This window comes from Megalobrama amblycephala, linkage group LG23 (assembly GCF_018812025.1).
Source record: "Megalobrama amblycephala isolate DHTTF-2021 linkage group LG23, ASM1881202v1, whole genome shotgun sequence".
Taxonomy (NCBI): domain Eukaryota; kingdom Metazoa; phylum Chordata; class Actinopteri; order Cypriniformes; family Xenocyprididae; genus Megalobrama; species Megalobrama amblycephala.
In genome coordinates, this window is record NC_063066.1 from 27,593,101 (window position 1) to 27,610,914 (window position 17,814).

The 17,814-nt window shown below is 34.5% G+C and overlaps 1 protein-coding gene across 2 annotated transcripts; it reads right to left on the reverse strand.

Moving 5' to 3' along the window:
- Positions 1 to 4,658: 4,658 nt before the first annotated feature.
- On the reverse strand, positions 4,659 to 17,108 carry clk4a (CDC-like kinase 4a). 2 transcript variants are annotated; one of them, XM_048176238.1, is made up of 13 exons: positions 16,951 to 17,108; positions 16,381 to 16,550; positions 13,622 to 13,868; positions 12,952 to 13,042; positions 12,575 to 12,641; positions 7,165 to 7,281; positions 6,828 to 6,994; positions 6,634 to 6,728; positions 6,158 to 6,287; positions 5,961 to 6,043; positions 5,778 to 5,857; positions 5,312 to 5,402; positions 4,659 to 5,164 (listed from the first exon to the last, which is right to left on the reverse strand). In XM_048176238.1, the coding sequence occupies exons 2-13, from the start codon at positions 16,548 to 16,550 to the stop codon at positions 5,018 to 5,020; spliced, it is 1,485 nt and encodes a 494-aa protein (XP_048032195.1). In that variant the 5' UTR covers positions 16,951 to 17,108; the 3' UTR covers positions 4,659 to 5,017. The 2 variants fall into 2 exon arrangements, with proteins under 2 accessions (XP_048032195.1, XP_048032196.1); XM_048176239.1 differs by lacking the exons at positions 12,952 to 13,042; positions 16,381 to 16,550; positions 16,951 to 17,108 and having other exon boundaries at positions 13,622 to 13,761.
- Between the last annotated feature and the right edge of the window lie 706 nt (positions 17,109 to 17,814).

A 17,814-nucleotide genomic window follows, 5' to 3' on the forward strand; every position in this document is an offset into this window, starting at 1 on the left:
TATTATTAGTTTTTTTTTAACTAAATTTTAACTATTATTAATACATTTACATATTTTTATTTTTTAATATTTTTAATTTATAAGTATCATTAATGTAAAATACTAAAACTAATGTATGGAAAATTTTGACAATTTTTATTTTATCAATTTAGTCAATACCAGTAAAAGAGATTCATCTGAAAGGTAAAATTATTCTACGACTTATATACAGGCATATTAATATTTACTTATTTAATTGCCCATATTATAATTGAAGATATGTCATAATAGCTACACTATGAATGCAAATTTAATTATTTCACTCAACTAACCTATAGGTTTCAATCAAGCAAAAATGTCTGAAATGTACATGAAAAATACTGAATAAAAATCCCATTAATTACAATAATTCCACAAGTTCCTCATTAACAAATAGACACAATAAACATGGATATTCAACATAATACAATGTCATAGATGACAAAATTAAAAATAGCATAGCTATTCGTCAAAAGTGCTGAGATGAGATTTTGTCCCATCTAAAGTCAGGAGAAAAAAAATTAAGGTTTGGGGGGGGGCAGTCATCTTAATTCATGTTACCTTAATAATAATAATAATAAAACAATAAAAATAGCAGACTGAGATTTAACCATATATTTCACAAAACATTTACATTTTTTTTAATTAAATATTTAAAGGTATGGATTGTCAAAGGCTTTCACAATCAATACAAAAATATGAAATAATAATAGATAACACTTTATTTTAAGGTGATGTAGTTACATGGTACTACATGTACTATAGTAAAAACAGTAAATTATGCATAATTACAACCCTAAACCTAACCCTAACTACAGTAAGTACATGTAGTTAATTAATATACACTCAGTACTTATTTAAAGTCACATTAAAATAAAGTAAAATCTAATAATAATAATAATAATAATAATAAAACAATTAAATGAGGTATAGGTTGAAAGAATTATAGCATTCGCCAAATTATAGCAGACTGAGATTGAGCTATATATTTTATAAAACTTTTTTTTTTAATTTATTTTTAAGCACATAATAATGATAATAATAATCAACATAATAATAAAGTATGGGTAGCTGAGGTACTGTGATATTTTTCCCCTCAAATTGCATTCTGTTTCTCACACAGAGCTATCGTATGGAATCAGAAGACAGAAAAGAAGCACTTTTTTCATATGTTTAGGGTGCTTTTGCATCCTTTTTAAAGCTTGAAAGCATCGTTAATTGCAACTGCATGGAAAAAACAAACAAACAAAAAATTCAACTTCTGTGCTCCATGGAAAAACTAAATGATATCCTCTCATTAGTGTCATTCCAAGCAGCTCCTGTAGGGGGCGAAACACTATAACCTGCCCAGTGGCGAAACCTTTGAGCTCACGTCTGTTGTGGAGACAGAAATACCTCTCCCTCTGATCCTGCCTGCCAGGACCGCTCAACACGCTTCAAGTTTCAGGTGGCAACCATTGCTTCTAAAATGAAAGGGTCTCACCTTACAGTTCGGTGCCTCTGTTGGGCCTTCTGCGGCACTACCCACACAAACAAACAGAAATACACACTCACACAGACACATACTTGGGGCCCCTTCATACACACATTCATGCTCAGAACCTATAAACAGATGCCTATGACCTCCCTCTTGTCCTGCGACATCGATATCTGCCCTCAGATGTGAACCCGCATACGTTTATGAAAACACTGGATTTTATAAGCTCTATGACTCGATGTAAAGAGTGATTGTGAAAAAGAAAAAGTCCGACAGCAATTCCTCAAGGTTTCTCAATGCACACGAACTCAGGTTACCACCAACCCCATGTTTAACAACCTCATTTTGTGACAGAGGAGCCAAAAAAAAAAACCTCACCGCAACCACCAATTCATCAATACACAACAACTCTCTCCACATTTTCTCCTTCCCTCTATATTTAAAAGAGAAGTGCATATAGCTGTATGAAAATGCTCTGATCTATAATCATGACTATTTGTAACTGCATTAAGGAAAAACATTGCATGTTTGCCAAACGCATTGACGTCCTGACTCTGAACTGAAAATTATATGACAATTTGACTTCTTAACCAATTATTAAAGTGCCCATATTATGCTTTATTGAATACTTACTACCTTTCATGCAGCGTGTAAATGTAGCTGTTTGTGAATGTGAAATGTCTGCACATTTTTAAAGATCAAATTGCATGACAAAAGCACTACAATTCCAGTCTCACTTCATGTAGCAATGTAACTAATTTGCATAATGCTAGCTTATGGTCTGCTTTGGCTGCCCACAAACAATGCTGATGTGCAATGTATATTATGAGAAAATTAAAATGTTTTTTGACCTTGGATGCATGTAAACCTATTAGACCTTCAGAACAAAATTAGGAAACCTTTAAAATAGCATAATAGTGGCAATTTAAATAAATGGATATTAAATATTCATTTCACTTTCAGTGACCAGCTCAGAACCTTTCTTTTTAAGAGTGAAATCAATTGTCTTTATAGTTTAGCATCGTTGTATAAAACGCTTTTGTTGCAAAATGCTAGTACAAATCTGATATACAAAGAGTTACCAAAACCTGTGTTTTTCAGTACTCCAATCTTTGTTTCACTTCTCCTATTTTTCCATCTACCCTCGTCTCGTCCACATCACAGCTTTTAAATCACTGTTCAGGAACAAGCCATTGATAAATTTAGCACAATTTCTATCAGGTTTCATCCAGTGATGTTCCCGTGTTTTGGAACAGGACTGTCAGAGCAGATTGATGGACGTACCTGGAGGACAGTTGCAGTCTTGTGTCACTTCTCTCGCCACACGCAACTTTGGCATTGCTTCATTCAGCCTCTGTGAAAGACAACATGGAGGAAAGTAATTATTCAAATTTTGAGCAGATCAAAGGTAACATTTTAAGAATCCGTCATTAATAAATTCCATATTGATTAAGCAGTGATCTGAATATTGTTAAAGACCCCTTCAGTATCAGTGGTGGTCATGGTGCTACTTGTTGTTGGTTGGTTTGTTTGTTTGTTTGTTTGAGAAAACAAAAACAAAAAAATTGTGAAAAATGTTAATTGAATGATTATGACTTTATTATTAATTAATTATTATTAGCTGTGATTTAATCAGCCAAAATTAAATTGTGTATAATCAACATACTGTAAATGACACTAGAAATATGTGAAAGAGCAGAATGTAGCATATATATATATATATATATATATATATGCTATATATAAAATCTTTACTAATAATGTACCATTAAAATAAACATATATATAAAATCAATCTTACCTTACATAATCTTACATAAACGCACCTGCTGCTGCACATGCAGAATTACAGAATTTTATATCATCATATATTATAGATATATTATAATAATTATTTAAGATAAAGAGTAACCTATTAATAATAACTTGCCTTGAATAATTCTAACTAGCTACTGTGATGAGGGATAACTGGACAAAATCAGCATACTGCAGAAACATGTGAAACAGTAAAAGAAACATTTTGGATGATGTTGCATACTTGCCTCTTGTAAGAGTGTTTCAATGGATTCCCGCAGTTCCTGTGAAACAGAGACGTCCACAGATGATTCTTGACAGATGTCACTCATCTTTATCTCCAGCGCGCGCAGCCTGCTCTCCATCTGATGCGTTTTAAAAGTCATGAGAAAGCACACCGCTATTGAACTCAGCGATATCACTAAACACACTATGGTTGGAAAAGACACTAAATAGCGCAGATAAAGCGGTTTCGCAGTATTCTGTTTGCTTTCTGTATTTCTTTCCGCAGATGGATCCATTCTGACAAAGTATCCGATTAGTTTCCGATAGTTAGATCACTTAAAGTATCGATCAGTTCTTGATCGATGAGATGTGGCTGTCAGACTGAGCAGCGCTGAACAGCACACAGGGCTTTGAACAGCATGGCTGTGTTTCAAAACCTAGTAAGCTGTGAGCTGCCAAAAATGTTGCGCGCGCCTTCGATGCAAAGGAATGCTATCTAGGTAGGGTGCTCATTGGGTATTAAGACACATGCAGCGCCCTGACATTCAGCGTGGTGTGTGTGGCTTGAAACAAGCGTGAAACAAGGTGCTGGAATAACCAGAGAGCGGCCAGAAGCAGCTGTGAACAATCTGCGTAAGACTTTCTCTGTTTCAGGTTGTTTTCTCCACATGTTGGCATGAGCATAATACAATTTTTCGTAGAGCGACTGGAGCGAATTATTTTAGTTATTCAAACTTCATACCATCTTCAAACTTTTTTTTCTGCCATATATTTGTGAAATGTAAATCTATACTACACAAATAATATTAATATGTGTGTTCTGTCAACGTTTTCTTACGTTGACTATAACCGTGGTTTCCTCCTCCTCAGGCAAATGCGATTTCTGTAACTTGAGCGTTGTAAAACATTTGTAAACATATTTTATAAATGTAATTTTTAAAAAGGAATTACCCCAAACCATGTTTTGACTGTCCTAAGGTGGGTCAGATCTACTGAAGGCTCCCTTCCCGATTATATTATTAAATCAGACCCATAAATGCCGGCCTGGACTCAAACGCACAACCTGAAATGTGAAGATTTAGAGTTGCGATCTGCTGCCACCAATTGACCGCATGAGAACGTTACACCTCAATGAGACAAATGATTCAGATCAGGAACTGCCTTTATTTAAAAATCAAGTGAAAGAAAACAACTGAAAAGACATTTACAAATATCACTAGGCTCATATTGATAATGCTAACAAATCTATGACAATTATACAAGCATCCTACACACCAAATACCCAAAACCCAGCACCTTTACAGTTACACACTATAATCAAGTCATGTGATACAGTTACAAATAAGTGGAGAACTCGAGAGCAAAAAGGTCACATAACCTAAACTGAACAAGCACAATAAATATAAACAATGAGAAAAGAGCAGTGTATGATCTATACAGAGGACTGATACAGTCAACTGAAATGGCCTCTCTCAGAGAGGAACTACAGCAAAAGGACAGAAATTATTTCTTGCTCTTCTTGATGCAGTTGAAAAAAGGGTGTTTGATGGCTTCATCCAGGGTAATCCTCTTTGTGACGTCATATTCAAGCATCCTCTCTATGAGATCAAACAGCTGCTCATGCTCAGAGCTACTGGAGACCAAGTATTGCTGCAAGAAACAATTATTAATAAAAAGTCAGTAGCAATCCAAAAGTTGTTTGTTTCTAAATGCCTTCATGGTTTAAAGTAAAAACAAAACTTCAACTGACTCCATGTAACTTGACTTATAAAACAATGACTTGAACGATAAACTTACTCTCAGGGGCTTGCACTGCTTCCTGACGTAACGTCCCATGGAGCTGTGAATGTCCCAGTCCAGTTTATCATGACGAACATACCTGGTCTTCCTGCATAATGAGAAAAATACCCATTTTAATAAAACAAAAGCAGCATGTGGTATCAAAACTAATAAAAGGCCAGTTCAAACAATAGAAACATTCTGCAAACAAATCAAACTGAGAAAATTAAAGTAATAGCTTTTCAGATACCACAAGCAAGATTACAAATCCTTTTGACATAATTTCATGACTTTTCTTCAGGTATTCATAACTGAATAGTTTTATAAAGATTTCACACATGAACAGCAAATTCTAGTTGTTGAAATAACATTATGTGTTATATTATAAAGAATAACTAGATAAAATTTGAATTTAGAGATTTAAAACCCCTGATATTTCCAGAAACCCTGCAAAAACACAGCAATTAATTTACAGAAATATTACCTTGTTTTTTGCAGCATGTGGGTAGGTAGGGGGCCCAGAACTCGCTCCATCATGGCCAGATGCTCTTTACTGTCATGCGTCTAAAATTTTCAAAGACCACAAATTACTAAGGTGCTGAATCAACAAGTCACATGTACCCAAAATTAACATAATTTAACTAATTGAAACTCAAATGACAATGACCTGAAACAGAGTCGATCCCAGATAATACTCAATAAGAATGCATCCCACACTCCACACATCACAGGAATGACTCCAGCCCAGATCTGTATGAAACAGACATCTCTGTTATAACTCACAATACATGCAAATCACAGCATGTGTGCCATCAACGTGTCAGAGAATGTATAAATAAAAACAATGCATTCATAACTGCTTACCCAGAATAACTTCTGGAGCTCGGTAATGTCGTGTGGACACCACAGATGTATGATGCTCATGTTCGTACGTTGCATTCCCAAAATCAACTACTTTCACATCAGGGTTCTTCAGAGTTCTATCATCCCTCTTCTGTAATTCAAAACACTATTGATTAATACACAATAAACAGTGGCAGAGCAAGTCTGAATCAGTGCTGTTATTTCTAAACTATTACAAAAGATTTTGGAAACAAATTTCATTAAAATTTATTTCAAATTAAAGATTAAAAACTTAAATTTCAGTTAGATGCTAAGATAACAATTCAAATTTTCATTTAAGTTTAAGTAATAAAATGACAAACTAAAAAAAAAAAAAAAAAAAACTATATTAGAAAGCATGAAATTAAATTACTAAAACAAAAACAAATATTAAAATATTTATAAAAACTATATAAGTATATAACACTGGTCTGAATGGGATCAGTGCCTCTCCTTACCATTTTCGAATTGTACTTGATGTCATACTCTGAATTAACAAAGAGGATGTTCTCTGGTTTCAGGTCAGTGTGTGTAAGCTTATTCTTGTGAAGAACTGAAACACAAAGAAATCAAAGAAAAGCAAAAGATTAAATCAGTGTTTCATCCAAAGCACACAAAAAAAAGATGCAATCAAACAATACCCATGACTCACATCTGACTGCTCTGATGATCTGGTAGGCCATGTGCCTGATGTGGTTGATAGAGAAGGGCTGAAAGTTATTTTCCTTCAGAAAATCATACGTGCTCAAGCCCAGCAGCTCAAAGGCAATGCAGACGTGCCCGTGGTGATCAAACCAGTCATACATCCGCACACAAGCACTAGAGAAAGGAAAAAGTGGATGTGAAATACTGCACTGCTAATATGTAGTCTGGACATCGTTAAACCCAAGAGGCTGTAAATTTCAAATTAAGTGTGATATATTTCACAGCCATGCATCACAGAGGTATAAATTACTGGAGATCTCCTTTTTATCTGCTTTCACACTTACTATCGTCTGTCACAGTCAAGTGAGTTAATCTGCTCCAGCACCTCAACCTCAGACAGAGCTGCATCACGATAACGCTCAATGTTTTTAATGATCTTCAGCGCAATGCGAGCTCCTCCCCTGCAATAGCAACATACAGTAATATCAATTACACATTAAACCAAAAAAAAAAAAAAACATTTATTACTGGTTAGTATATCAAAGCATTTCTCAAAAAACACTTAACATTTAAAATCTGCATTAAATTAAAATTCACCCTATTTTGTTGATCCTAAATGCATATTAGGGGTGGGACGGTTCAGAGTTAAAAAAAAAAAAAAAAAAAGTTTATATGCAGTGTTATTTTAAATTTGATTACTTTATTCAATTTCTGTACCTGAAAGCTGTTAGCTGAAAAACCTTTAAAGCATTGTTTTATTTGTATCTTAGCTCTCATGTATTTGTGCCGTTTCTTGTAGTTAAATTATTTGTTTTTATTTTCTTTATCTTTATATGACAATTGTCCTATTTTTTTACTGAGCATAGCACATCCCAAACTGTACCGAAACCGTGACACTAAAATTGTGACAAAACGAACCGTGAGAAATCTGAACCGTCCCACCCCTAATACGTAGGTTTCATTTTTATCCTTTCATTTTAATTCTTAAATCAAAAGAATTCCAGTGAAACAATGTGTGCCAGACTTCTCAATCAGTGAGTAGTTCACACTAAGGATAACTAAAATGATAACAATAAAGATATAGCTCTAAAAATCATTCTAAATATAAAAAAAAAAAAAGTCCAAACCACAACTACAACAATAACAGCAAAGAAACTAGTGTTGTCACGGTACCAAAATTCCAGTAGTCGTTACCGATACCATGAAAATTTTACGGTTCTCGGTACCAATTTCGGTACCACAGAAAAATCTGTTGGAACTATTTTACTATTTTATATAGCCTATTTTAAAAACATTAAATATGATTTGGAGTGTGTGTATATGTGTATGTTTATGTATGTATATATAGGCTACCTCAATAAAATAAATTTTGAAATATATATATATATATATATATATATATTTATTTATTTTATTTTTTTTGCTGGTTTTTTCAACAGGGGTAACAGACGTGCGTGTTTATTTTAGCTATTCCGTCAGTGAAACAACACACTAGCCTGTAAAACTATGAAATAAATAGTGGTAAATAATGGTAACCTAAATAAGAAAGTTAGCCTAAATATTATTTTAAAAACATTTGTTTTTTATTTCCAGACAAAGATATAGCCAAAGTCCCGTTATTATAGTCTTTGATATAGCCACCGCTCTGCGCTTTGAGAGGGATGAGGATGCGAGCAGGAAAGAGACCATTTCTCTTTAATAATATCTTCACGTTATCTCCTGACGTTACAAGCAACTGACACTCGTTGTAAAAGGTCTGAAGAGCGAGTTTTATCCTCCACAGGGGCAAGATATTCAGGCTATGTTTGGTTTTGCTTTGTCAAACTAAAAGCAAAAGTAAAAATCACCAGCGTGTCTGAAACACGCTATAGACAAATAAACTTGATGCACCTTATAAAGTCCAATAACGAGCACAAACTGTGTTAAATAGAAATTGACGTGCAAGCAAAAAGGTTTCTGTCCTACGGTGTTTTTTCTACTTTACCACAGTAAAGAATGTGAATAGCCTATAATAGGCCTAAATGCGAACGAAAGAAACGTTTATAATCCCCTGCTTGAGTGAAGATTTGGGAAAATAAACAGAGATTGCATGTTCAGTGGAATAACTAATAGAATATTGTTAAATTCTCTGCTAATCAGGTGAACAGATCACGATTCGCAAAACAGAATACAAAGCTTAAATTTATGGACTCACGCACCTCTCTCACTCAGCATGAACCTAAATGTTGTTGCGATGCGATGTCACGTCACATTTAATTGCTAACCTATTATTTCTTTTGTAAACAAAGCTTTGTGCTTCACTCGTGTCATATTCACGTAAATACTGGCACAGCCCAATCAGTGGGTACCGAATATACCCGGAATCTCGGTACTACCGGTACTACAGAAATGCTGGTATCGTCACATTTTCAAAATTACCGGTACTTTTGACAACACTAAAAGAAACAATATCATTGCAATCACTTTCAGGATGATTTTCTTTCCAGCTGATGAATAAAAACAATGACAGCCAATCAGAAACCAACAGACTTTAAAGAGCTCGAGCATTTAAAGCGGCAGACGACAAAACTAATAAACAGAACAATATCACCCATTGGTATGGATGCTAATTCAGTTATCATTCTTGTTTTCATCAGAAAGAGCAGATATATCGATACTCTAAACCACATATGCAGGGTTTTTTGGCAACAAAAAAAAAAAGAAAAAAAAAAGTCATTATTTGAAAATTATTTTCCTTCAAACTACGCAGGCCTACCTGCAAACTCGAGGTTAAAAAGGTGACGCATACAAACTAAATTGTTGGGGGTGTAGGGGCCTCCTCCCCCATGAGAACATTTTTGTAATTTTCACATTTAAATGAAGCGTTTTGGTGCACTTTGACAAAGAAAATAAATGGAAAAAACAACATTTAATTCAAGTAAAAAAAAAAAAAAAATTATATATATACACTGTATATATTGACACTAGGGCTGGGCATTGACAAATTTCACAATTTGATTCAATTTCGATTCAGGAGCTTGCCATTTGATTTTGATGTGATTATTTGGGGCCTATAAGGTTAAGTACATGGCAAATTTCCTCAAAGAAAAAACTTCTCAACTAATGCTGTAAACGGGAGCAACAGTTTGTACATCATTATATTATTTAAAAGGTTCAAATTAATCGATTTGTAAGCTAAATATAAAAACATTATTTGAAAATGATTTGTTCCTTGATTCAACTTTTCAATTCAACTGCGCATATATCACGATGTGTCGATTGTGCAAGTAGAATGCTTTTCATACAAGAGCTGGCAACTGGACAGCCTTGGAATAGTATATTTGATTATTCTTCTTATAAAGAGGTTTGGGCCATAGCAAAACGGGAGAAGGGTGGGAGATGGGTGTGAAATACAGGAGACTCCCAGCAAAAACGGGAGTGTTGACAGGTATGTGGTCGGTTCATGTGCTCTCTGCGTGAACTGAAGCGGTACCGTGATCTGTCACTCCACAGAGTGCCAACAAAGATTGCGACAGCTCGAGAGACATCCATGGTCTCACTCCAGTGTATAGGAAACATAAATCTCTAAAATTATTAAGCAACAGGCTAATATGTGTGTGAAGCGAATGAGTGTAAACTGAGATCAGCGCAAATTAAATAGCCGCGCTGTTTGCGTCTCTCAGAAATCAGAGCTTTGTCAAAATTATTCTAATACATCAATAAAATACAGCATTAAACATTTTCTACTATTTGATATGTATTTAAATGTTTTAAACCTTGCGAGATAAACAATATGTAACACAAATGGGTGAAAACTATTAAATGAGCAGCGCGTTCGTAAATCAAATAGCCGCGTTTCTCTTGCGTCCCTCAGAAATCAGCTGTCAAAAGTAGGCTGCTATCAACTAAAACTCTCATCATACATTTTTTTCCCGCAGCCAAATGCCGCACACCGGAGATCCGGCACGGTGCTGGAAAACTTTATGCCCTGAAGACAGCAATGTAAAGACATCATAATTACACTGCAAAAAAATGCTTTTCTTACTTAGATTTGTTGTCTTGTTTCTAGTCCAATATCTAAAAACTCTTGATTTAAGAATTTAAGACAAGTAAAAATTATTGTCTTGTTTTCAGAAAAAAATAAGTCAAAAGAGTTTTTCCTTAAAACAAGCAAAATAATCTGCCAACAGGGTAAGCAAAATAATCTTGTGTTCGGTTTAAAATAAGATTATTTTGCTTACCCCAGTGGCATTTTATTTTGCTTGTTACAACACCAAACGTACACGCCAAGTTCATTGGCAATTTTTTTGGTGAGATACACGTTAAAATACTATAAAAAGATCCAATTAAAAACCTATATAAAAGGTTTTGAAAATAAAGATTTAACCAGAGTAGGGTTATTTTCATACAGTGCGTGTACGTCACAATACAGAGGGAAAAAGATTTAATGATGTTTTCATTTTTTTTGAAGTTTATTAAGTCACAATCAGTTTTAAGAAATTATTTTAAACAATATGGGTCAGGTGTAAAACACAAAAGCAATGAATTAACATGCTTTCTTTCTTTCTTTCTTTTTTAACGCCATACCAGCTTCAAAGGCTATATTCATGGCGAGAATAAAGTATAATTAAATCAAAGGAAGATTAAAAAAGATGTTTCAAATTTATTTCCTCTAAAAATCTTAAAACCATGCTTGGGCTCACTTGATTAAAAACCTTTTCAAAACTATCAACAGAGTAAAAACGGTTTCTCACAGGGGTAAATGTAATACAGTCTAAAAGGATATGTTTAATGGACAATGGATTTTGACAAGATGAACATTTTGGATGGTTTTCTCCTGAGAGTAAAAATTGGTGTGTCATTTTTGAATGTCCTATTCTACATCTTGTATATATAACTTGATTCCATCGTTCATCAAAATAGGAATTATGTTTTTTCCTCACATCAGGATTTATTTCAAGCAACTTATTATTTAGACATTGATCCCATTCTGATTGCCATTTATTTTTGATGTATTCTTTTATCGTTTATTTTAAGTCTGTAAAAGGTATAGAACACTTTATTAATTCTGTGGATAGTGCTTCTTTTGCTGCATTGTCTGCTTTCTCATTTCCAGCAATTCCTGAGTGTCCAGGTACCCAGCAAAAGTAGATGTTAAAAGCCTTTGATTTCAGCATTGATAATGTAATGAAGATCTTGACTATTGTTGGATGATCAGTTTTCATATTTTCCAGTGAATCCAGGCAAGATTTTGAGTCAGTCACTATTAAGAATTTCTTCTGTGAAGATGTTTCAATAAATTTTAATGCCAACAATAAAGCGTTTGCTTCTGCTGTGAAGATTGAACTTTGATCTGGAATACGTATTCCTTGCTGTACTTCATTCGTAGCAAAAGCTGCCGCTACCTGGTTTCCAGATTTGGATCCATCTGTGTATATTGGAGTATACTGGGGATAAATAGCTCTTATTTCTAAAAATTGTAGCTGATAATCATTTGGGTGTGTTTCAGATTTTTGATTCTTTGATAAATCCCACAAAATAAAGGGTTTTTTGATATCCCAAGGAGGAATTTTGCAAAAGTGGGTTTGTTCCAGGATGTTTAAATCTAATTTGAGATTTTCCAGATGAGGTTTTATTCGTAGACCAAATGGACGAATATGATTTGGTTTTCTTTCATACATTATTGAATACTGGGTTGAAAAAACTGCTGGATGTGCTGGGTTTCCTTTATTTGTTTTTGAATTAACATGCTAAGATGTGACAATGAAGACTTACTTTGTATGATCAATGCACTCCACCACTTTGCCAAAGGCTCCCTCTCCGAGTGTGCACACAATCTCATCTATGGGTTTAAAGAAATACTGTTAGAAACATAACAAAAATGACACAATAGCATCAAACCCTTTCAAAAGATTTCGCTGCGTTTTGGAACACTCAAATTAGAAAAGCAATGCATAAATAATCCACGAACATAAGACAATACTATAGACTGGTGATACACACATCAGGATAAGTCTACTTGTTCTGTCACAACTGCATTTATCAGGACCCCAAAATTAGCTTGTAAAATTAGTCTGACCCCAAAACAGAAAATAAGCAGTGAAAGAAATGAAAAGATACAGAAGAGATACAGAAAAGTGTGTATTCTATACATCTTGCTCTCAGCATGTCTCCACTGTGATAGATCAGGTGCCCCTCCTCATCATCCTCAATACTCCTGGATCTTTTCCTGCGATGGCTCCTCTGGGGTTTCGGACCACCGCCATCATCATCATCATCACCACCATCATCATTAACCCATGAGAATCGTGGGGGACCAGAACGCGCCATTCATTCATTCACGAGTGGGGGGGGAAGTGATTCGGCCCATTCAGATACCCGCAGCAGCCAGGCCCGGCCACAGGGAGCAGCCAACGCAAATTCAGCCCACGAGATACACACAGGGCCCACCACATCGTGTGTGTTACAGAAGAAAAACAATGGCAACATATTTTCAGATGAGAAACTTTCTCAGACCATTAAGTAGACAATTACAACAATTTATCATTGAAAAACATTTGAGAGTTTTATTCCTCCATGAATGAGGTGCCTTAAAAACATTTTATGTGCCGTGGATATCAAACTAACATTATATCTTGAGTAAGAACCCATTCAATCTTATTATATGTCATTATATTAGCGTAAACATTTCATCCAACATTCTTCCTGTCATTCATTCAGACAATATTGGAAATGAGGAACTCCCACAGTCCATATAACAAGAAAGAAAAGCACAGAAAGCAAACAGTTGCCATGGCAAAGGGAGACAGACAGTGGTCATACCGAGTCAGAGTGATGGTGCGAGCGACGGTGCCGGTGTCTGTGCCGGCTGCTCCGCCTGCTGTTCCCAGAAGATTTGCTGTAATGGTGCCAGTCTCTGTCTCTTTCACGGCATCTAGATTTGTCCCGATCTCTGTCTCTCTCCTTGTCTTTACAGGCAGTACGGCTGTCGTCCTCATAGTCTTTGCATACAGCTCGCCTTTCTTTAGTTTCCAGTCTTTCATTTGAGCTCCTTGTCTCAAGGTAATGCCTATTAAGACACAGCAACAAAATTCAATGAGTACTGACTGTTTCACACTGAGCTGAAGATTATAAAGCAGTGCTATAAAATCAATTAATCGTGATTAATTGCATCTTACATAAAAGTTTGTAAAATTATATATATATATATATATATATATATATATATATATATATATATATATATATATATATATATATATATATATATACACACACACATTTTCAGAACATATTTTTTTTCCAGACACATTTTACCAATTCCAAACCACATCAATCTTAATAACTACTATTAATTTTGTATTTAATCATTTATAAGTGATAAATAATTGTTCATGAAGACAACTCTTCCCATTTTATTTTATTTTTTAGATAAAGCAATGTGTGGCAGTTCATCATTTTTTGTAAGGTAAGTCATGCATAAACCTACGCATATGCAGGAGAATACGTCAGTATGTTTCTAAATGTGCTAACTGCCCATCACAATTTAAAAATAAAAGTTTAAGCCCTCGTTTAAGTCCATATGTTCTTGTTCAAGAAATAACAGTGGTTGTAGCATTTCTATCAAAAAGAAATGGCCAAATATTAAAGATTAAGTGGACATTTAATATATATGTTGTAGGCCAATATTAAACAAGGACTATATTGCGTAGTAAAGGGTAAAAACTATCGTCAGGCCACTGGTGCCCTCTGCAGGCATTTGTTATAATACATAAAGTACATTAGTTATATTGTTTACAATACATTATGTAATTTGACAGTTTTGTTCAATAAAATCTTAAGATTACTTGCTTTTGATACTTGCTACTTGAATCAATTATTATTGTGTTCTTGCCATTATATATGTATTTTAAGCCATACGTGTAAGTGAACATGATTTGTGTAAGCAGCACCCATATAATGATCACGTTAGTAGTTGAGCTATATGTTCAGAGAATCAGAATACACAGATGGATGTAAATGTCCAATGAACTGGGAGAAGAACAGGCTAGACTTTATAGTTGCTTACACAAAGTATGTATCTAATATGAATATGATGTGATGATGGTGGTCCCATTATAATCTAATTATAATAGCAAGGATTATTATTGCAGCTTCCATAAACAACCATGTATATTTTATAAACTCTAAATGTATTGTTACTAGTACTTATGTGTATTAAATGTCTGAAGCCTAAAATTAACATTATGTGGTTGAAAACACCGAACAGTTGTGATAAATGCCAAGCCATAACATCTGTGCACAGGGGAGTGGGGCGGCAAGGGGTTTGATTACTCGGGTAATTGTCAGAATAATTGAACAATTACTCGATTTCCAAAATAATCGTTAGTGACAGCTCTAGTGCTGTGCTGCGCTTTGTGCCACTCTATGTTGGAGGCTTTCATATTATAATACTTTTGAGTAATAAAATGAAATCTTTGCAAATAAATATCTTTCAAAATTTGCTTGGTTGTTTTAATTTTTTTTTTTAATTACTCAGAAAGTGGGTGGGTGGGGAGGTTTAACCACCAGGGGTAAGGGGGCATGGGAAATCACTCTCCCCCTCCCCCCGTGGAAACAGGCCTGCCACCACAGCTGGAAAAAATCCTAGAGGAAACACTGTGTATATATAAGCCATCTTAACTATATAACTTTTATATTAGATGCAATTAACCACAATTAATAGATTTGACAGCACTATTAGAAAATCAATAAGGCTATTGTTTTCTAAATTCAATAAAATTGTGTAAAGAAAATGTGATACAATTAAAAAAATAAATAAATAACCTTACATATACAAATACATTGCTACACATAAAAAGTATTTTCTTTTGGTGGTGGTGGAAATTTTTGATGGAAGAGATCCTTAAAGCTGCGGTGCATAACTGTTTTCAAATTTATATAATGAGCTAGTACTCCATGAATCCATTTTTGTTTTTGTCTTATCCTGAATTTTTATGGTACACCTATAATAAGTGTTTATATTCAGAATATTTTAGACTGGTCGGGTCGCCACTGCTGCAGAATAGCCCAGTACCTGCGTGACTTGTCATAGACAAACAGAGAGAAGTAGCTCCGGCTACAATGTTCTTCTGCAAGAAGTATGCAGTTTTGTTTATAAAATGCTAAAGCACCAAAAGTTACGAACTGCAGCTTTAATGTTGTGGCCCTGATTTGTTGACAACCAATGCAAATAAAATGATGGATCTAAGTAATTAACTTATTTTTAAAACAGACACTGATATATGACATAGATCATGCCTGAATGGATATGACTGCCAACACTGAAGTCACATGATCATGTTTTCCAGGAAGCTTCCAAGAAAAGAGCAAACTTGTCAAACTAGTATTATACATTGCCAAGATATGTCCACATAAGGCTCAATGGGCCCTGGCCAAAGACTGACATCTCTTAAATTAGTAACTTCCTGGAAAAGTTTTTAAACATTGGTACAAGACGTCCCCATAAAATATGTTGATTAAGAGCTCAAAATAAAAACTAAGCATACAGAGTCTGTTCTGTTGAAGTTTCTGATTCTCACCCTTCGCTGCTCTTGTGGTGGTGGTGATGATGAACATGATGATTTTTTCTGTATTTATTCTCTCTCTCGCTGCTGTGCGAGTCTCGTCTGTGTCTTTTTCTGTTCTCCATTTTCTCCTCCAGACTCACCTCTCTCGGCCAGGGAGAGCGCATTCTCTGAGATTGTCTCATCTGATAAAACAAACAAAATACAGTTAAATTACTTTTACATTCAATATATATTGTATATCCGGGCAAAATGTAAAATATATAGGCCGCATTCCACAGGAACGGTGGCCCTTTAAATTCTTTGTTCTGAACACCTCGTGTCAGCGAAGTCTTTGCATAAAGCAAATTATTCCTTAAAGGAGTCTAAAAATTCCGTAAAGGAGTCTAAAGTGGTTAGATGATAATAATAGTAATTAAAACCGCAATAAAACGCATTTTGTGATACTTACTGCACACCTAGGATTAACAAAACCCACAGTCAGTAGCAACGTCGTTAACGCTTCTAGATGGTAAAATACAAATCTATTCTGAATAAACATAGCGTGAGTAAAATAATTATCAAATAATGAATATAATTCCTTACCTGGCTTAAGAAAGTCTCCTGAATAATTGCAGTCCTGTATCGACAAAAGGAGAATTTATTTCCTCTGTCTTCTCTTGATGTCGTTGGTTGGATCAAAATGGCGTCCTTCGAGCTGGAATTTTCGAGAACTGCTCTCTTACATCATCGGATCCAGAGGGCGCGTGCACGCTATACAGGGGCGCGCGAGAAACAAGTGCTGGGTTGTACTGCTGTACACTGGCCTGATTTAGTTACTGTAAAAACATGAGAAAAATCAAAAAAAAAAAACCATTACACGGGATGTTTTGCCATACAAATAATGGAAAATCATCAATATAGGAAATTATATTACTTGTTAGACTAATAATATTAGCCTGTTTTCTTTCAATATTCTTTCTTTCTTTCTTTCTTTCTTTCTTTCTTTAATTGATTTAGGGAAATTACTTTGTTCCTTGTCCTTTGTGTTTTCTTCAGTCTCTTATCTCTATTTATTATAAATAAATAAAAGGCCTACAAGTTAGCTAAAAAGTTTGATATAGTAACTTGTAATGATGCCCTAGGTTAACATTAATTTAAGCGATAGTCTACTCTACATATATTATACAATCATTAAAATTATTAAGGACATAAATTAAATGGCCTGGCTCCAAATCAAATTTTCAAGTATGCTACTATTGTGTTTTTAAGTATAGTTTAAGCAACACTGTGGTGTTTTATTATTATTATTATTATTATTATTATTATTATTATTAAAATAGAAGCAAAAAGGCTTGTAGTACAGAGCATGGCATTTAATACATTTTTATTTTTAATGTACTGTTTGCATTGTATATTTTTCTTGGTGTTGTTCATGTTACTATACATAAAAGAATTAACCAATATGCC

Bases quoted from the DNA above. Each gene is read 5' to 3' on its own strand.
- clk4a (XM_048176238.1), bottom strand. From the start codon at position 16,550: ATGAGACAATCTCAGAGAATGCGCTCTCCCTGGCCGAGAGAGGTGAGT. The intron at 6,288-6,633 runs GTAAGGAGAGGC...TTTGAATTACAG, and splicing joins TCAAGTACAATTCGAAAATG to AAGAGGGATGATAGAACTCT. The intron at 5,858-5,960 runs GTCATTGTCATT...TGAAAATTTTAG, and splicing joins TGGGATCGACTCTGTTTCAG to ACGCATGACAGTAAAGAGCA.